Source organism: Saimiri boliviensis, chromosome 1 (genome assembly GCF_048565385.1).
Source record: "Saimiri boliviensis isolate mSaiBol1 chromosome 1, mSaiBol1.pri, whole genome shotgun sequence".
Taxonomy (NCBI): domain Eukaryota; kingdom Metazoa; phylum Chordata; class Mammalia; order Primates; family Cebidae; genus Saimiri; species Saimiri boliviensis.
Window position 1 is genome coordinate 269869181 of NC_133449.1, and position 5108 is coordinate 269874288.

General features: G+C 44.3%; 1 protein-coding gene across 1 annotated transcript; it reads right to left on the minus strand.

The window, feature by feature from the left end:
• Positions 1-2836: 2836 nt before the first annotated feature.
• Positions 2837-3690, minus strand: LOC120363915 (translationally-controlled tumor protein). The gene has a single exon (XM_039468822.2). The coding sequence runs from the start codon at positions 3591-3593 to the stop codon at positions 3075-3077; it is 519 nt and encodes a 172-aa protein (XP_039324756.1). The 5' UTR covers positions 3594-3690; the 3' UTR covers positions 2837-3074.
• Positions 3691-5108: the final 1418 nt, after the last annotated feature.

The following is a 5108-nucleotide window of genomic DNA, read 5'->3' on the forward strand; positions in this document are numbered from 1 at the left end:
TCAGAAACTCTTGTAAAGCAGGCCAGGTGGTGATGAAATCGCTGAGTGCTTACTTGTTCATAAAAGATTTTATTTTTCCTTCGCTTATGAAGCTTAGTTTGGCTGGATGTGAAATTCCGGGTTGAAAGTTCTTTTCTTTAAGGATGTTGAATATTGGCCCCCAATCTCTTCTGGCTTGTAGGGTTTCTGCTGAGAGATCTGCTGTGAGTCTGATAGGCTTCCCTTTGTGGGTAACCTGACCTTTCTCTCTGGCTGCCCTTAGTATTTTCTCCTTCATTTCAACCCTGGTGAATCTGATGATTTTGTGCCTTGAGGTTGCTCTTCTTGAGGAATATCTTTGTGGTGTTCTCTGTATTACTTGGAGTTGAATATTGTCCTGCCTTGCTAGGTTGGGAAAATTTTCCTGAATAATATCCTGAAGCATATTTTCCAGCTTGGATTGATTCTCTTCGTGACATTCAGGTACACCTATCAAACAGATTAGGTCTTTTCACATAGTCCCATATTTCTTGGAGACTTTGCTCGTTCCTTTTTATCCTTCTTTCTCTAATCTTGTCTTCTCGTTTCATTTCATTAAGTTGGTCTTCGACCTCTGATATCCTTTCTTCTGCTTGATCAATTCGGCTGTTAAAACTTGTGCATACCTTGCAAAGTTCTCGTGTTGTTTTTCAGCTCCATTAATTCACTTATAGTCCTCTCTAAATTGTGTATTCTTGTTAACATTTTGTCAAACCTTTTTTCAAAATTCTTAGTTTCTAGGCCGGGCGCGGTGGCTCAAGCCTGTAGTCCCAGCACTTTGGGAGGCTGAGGCGGGTGGATCCACGAGGTCGAGAGATCGAGACCATCCTGGTCAACATGGTGAAACTCCGTTTCTACTAAAAATACAAAAAATTAGCTGGGCATGGTGGCACGTGCCTGTAATCCCAGCTACTCAGGAGGCTGAGGCAGGAGAATTGCTTGAACCCAGGAGGCGGAGGTTGCGGTGAGCCAAGATCATGCCGTTGCACTGCAGCCTGGGTAACAAAAGCAAAACTCTGTCTCAAAAAAAAAAAAAAAAAAAAAAAATTCTTAGTTTCTTTGCATTGGGTTAGAACAAGTTCTTTTAATTCACAGAAGTTTCTTATCATCCACCTTTTAAACCTGCTTCTGTTAATGGAACACACTCGTTCTCCATCAGGCCTTGTTCCATGGCTGATGAGTAACTCAAATCCACTGTAGAGGGAGAGGCTTCTGATTTTGGGTATTCTCAGCCTTTTTAGGCTGTTTTCTTCCCTTCGTTGTAGATTTATCCATCTGTGGTCTTTATAATTACTGTCTTTGTAATTGGGTTTCTGAGTGGACGTCGAACTTGTTGATTCGCAGCACTGGAATCTGAGCAACCTACCGTGCCAGCTAAAACAGCAGCGTTAAGATTGATGGTGCTTTTCTGACTCTGCACCAAGAATCGCCACTCCAAGGTGCCGGCCAAACCTCCTCGCCGGCCACAAGATCGCCCTGGCGACCCATGGGGCTCCTTCACTGGGAATCTCCTGGTGCGTGAGCAACAAGAATTCATGTGAAGGTGTGGTGTCCTCCTGTTCTCTGCGCCTTCACTGGGAGCTACAATCCTGAGCTGCTAGTGATCAGCCATCTTGGATCTCTCTCCGGAAGATTTCTTGCACCCAGGAGATAAAGGCTGCACTGAGCTGTGATCACGCCACTGCACTCCCATACTAACAAACAGGAAGAAAAAAATTACTCAGTAGGGCAGACAGCCTCTAACATGGCTCCCAGGGTTCATGCTTGTATAATTTTCTTTATTTTCGCTCCTTGTGTATGGGTGAACCTAGCCACTTGCTTCTAACAAATAGGACATGGCGAACATGATTAGATCACAGAAGACTGTGACACCTGTCTCCCTTTTGTGGAGCCCTTGGTTTGAGAAAGGGAAGCTGCCATTTTGTGAGTTGCCCTATGGAGCGGTCAATGTGGCATGAAAGTGATGTCTCCAGCTGACAGCCATTGAGGACCTCAGGCCTCCCAATGGCCACCTGAGTGAGCTCAGAAATGACTCCTCCCCCATTTGAACAGGGAGCCAGAAACCTTCTCTACATCTCCACACCAAAGCTTGATTGCTGTTTTGTAAGAGACCTGGAGCCAGAGGATCTGGCTAAGCTACGCTTAGATCCTGCCCCTCAGAAACTGTGAGATCGTAAAAATTGTTTGGTTGTGGCCTGGTGTGATGGCTCACCCCTGTAATCCCAGCACTTTGGGAGCTCGAGGCAGGCAGATCACGAGGTCAGAAGATCAAGACCATCATGGCTCACATGGTGAAACCACATCTCTACTAAAAATACAAAAAATTAGCCAGGCGTGGTGGTGGGTGCCTGTAATCCCAGCTACTCAGAAGGCTGAGGTAGGAGAATCACTTGAACCAGGGAAGCAGAGGTTGCAGTGAGCTGAGATCGCGCCACTGCACTCCAGCCTGGGCAACAAGCGAGACTCCATCTGAGAAAACAACAACAAAAAATTGTTTGGTTGTTTTAAACTACTAAATTTTGGGGCTAATTTGTGATGTAGAGCAGTTGGCTAAAACACTCAGTCAGCAGCTACCTCATGTTGAGAATACGTCATAAATGTCATGAGCTAAGGTTCCTTCTTGCTGAGCTGGAGACTAAGCTGAAAGCGAAATTTAAAGTGGAAAGATCTTGCAAGAGCCAACAGATCTATCAGAGCTGTGCCTGCACATCTGGAGGTAGGTAATTTTGCCACAGTCCTGAGCAGATCACCGAGGATTTCCTAATAAAAAATGTTATATATTTTTATTTTATTTTTCATGATTCCTTTGGAAACGTGGTTCTTTTTTTTTATTTTTTTTATTTTATTTTTTTAATTTAAATGCATTTTATTTTTAGAGAACCTACATGACATGTTTTTCTTAGAAACAATGCCTCCACTCCAAATAAATCACGGTCAAAATACATGAAGAGCTCAAGGTGACATCAGTCCCATTTGTCTTAAGTCCTGGTGTGTGGATGACAAGCAGAAGCCAGTTACGATGGTAGGTGATAGATCCAAAGTAATTGCCAAATTTGTTAACATTTTTCCATTTCTAAACCATCCTTAAAGAAAATCATATATGGGGTCACACCATCTTCACGGTAGTCCAATAGAGCAACCATGCCATCTGGATTCATGTTTTCACCAATAAAGAACTGGTAGTTTTTGAAATTAGCAAGGATGTGCTTGATTTGTTCTGCAGCCCCTGTCATAAAAGGTTTTACTCTTTCTGGTCTCTGTTCTTCAAGTTTGCCTTTGATTGATTTCATGTAATCTTTGATATACTTCTTGTAGGCTTCTTTTGTGAAACTTGTTTCCTGCAGGTGATGGTTCATGACAATATCGACACCAGTGATTACTGTGCTTTCGGTACCTTCGCCCTCGGGGCCTTCAGCGGAGGCATTTCCACCAATGAGCGAGTCATCAATGTTACCTTCTGTCCTACTGACCATCTTCCCCTCCACCTCTAGGCACAGCCCGTCCGCGATCTCCCGGATCTTGTAGATGTCAGAGAACATCTCATCGTGGCTGATGAGATCCCGGTAGATAATCATGATGGCGGCTGACGGGAGAGGACGGCGGCGCTAGCTTAGCAGGAGCCCGAAGCTCGGAGCGAGCGCTGTGCAGCCCGAGCGGCGCTAGGGGGGAGAGGGGAGCGGGCGGAAAAGGCCGACTCAGCCGCTCCCCAACCTCATATAGAGGGCACGTCCGGAAACGTGGTTCTTTTTAAGGAAATGGCTGTGCATTGAAAATTATTTTTGTTTTGTTAACAGAATTGTTAAATAAAATATTTATGAATCACTAGGCATAGTGGCTCCCACCTATAATCCCAGCACTTTGGGAAGCTGAGGCGGGAGGATCATTTGTGTCCAGGAGTTCAAGACCAGCCTGGGCAACATAGTGAGACCCATCTGTACAAAAAAAAAATAATAATTAGCTGGGCATGCTGCCACATGCCTGTAGCTATTTCCAGCTACTTGGGAGGCTGAATGGGACAATTGCTTCAGCCCAGGGAGGTTGAGTTTGCAGTGAGCCATGATCGCACCCTGCATCTCAGCGAGGGTCAGACTCTGCCCCCACCCCAAAAAATCGTATGAGCCTATATCTGTAATTGTTTGGGAAAAATGGATTTCCTCCATTTTCAGCTAACACAGATGTTTTGGGAGGTGGAGGCAGGTGGATCACCTGAGGTCAGGAGTTCGAGATCAGCCTGGCCAACATGGGGAAACCCCATCTCTACTGAAAATACAAAACTTAGCCAGGCATGATGGACACAGGAGGTGGAGGTTGCAATGAGTCAAGATAGTGCCACTGCACTCCAGCCTGGGAGCCTGGGTGACAGAGTGAGACTCTGTCTCAAAAAAAAAAAAAAAAAAAAAAAATTAGGTCTAATTATAGACAGACAAGATTATGTTTTTGCACACCTATTTTGTATTCTGAATAATAAACTGGAAGGCTTTCCTTAGTCATACAAGTTGAAATATGGTTGGAAAAACCATAAATTATACCATGAAATGTTCCTTACATAAGAGGTTAAAAAATTCAGATTAGCATTTTTTCACTAGTTCTATTTGGACCATGTGTGGAGTTGGTGCAATGCTGGGTGGATATTTCCCTGAAGTACCATCAGCATTTCTAAACACGTGTTTCCACCCAAAAACTGATCTCATCTACTGGAATGATTTTTCTTGAACTAACATTGGTATTCATGAAATAAAACAAAAAGTCTCAGTCATAAGTGTAGCTGCTCCTTGGAGGGAAAAATTAAGTGGTTGTGTGCAAATAAAAATTAAGTTTTAGTCCAGGTGCAGTGGCTCATGCCTGTAATCACAGTACTTTGGGAGGCCGAGGCAAGCAGATCACCTGAGGTCAGGAGTTCGAGACCAGCCTGACCAACATGGTGAAACCCCCGTCTCAACTAAAAATACAAACTTAGTAGGGTGTGGTGGTGCATGACTGTAATTCCAGTCACTTGGGAGCCTGAGGGAGGAGAATTGCTTGAACTCAATAGGTGGAGGTTGCAGTGAACTGAGATTGCGCCATTGCACGCTAGTCTGGGCAACAAGAGT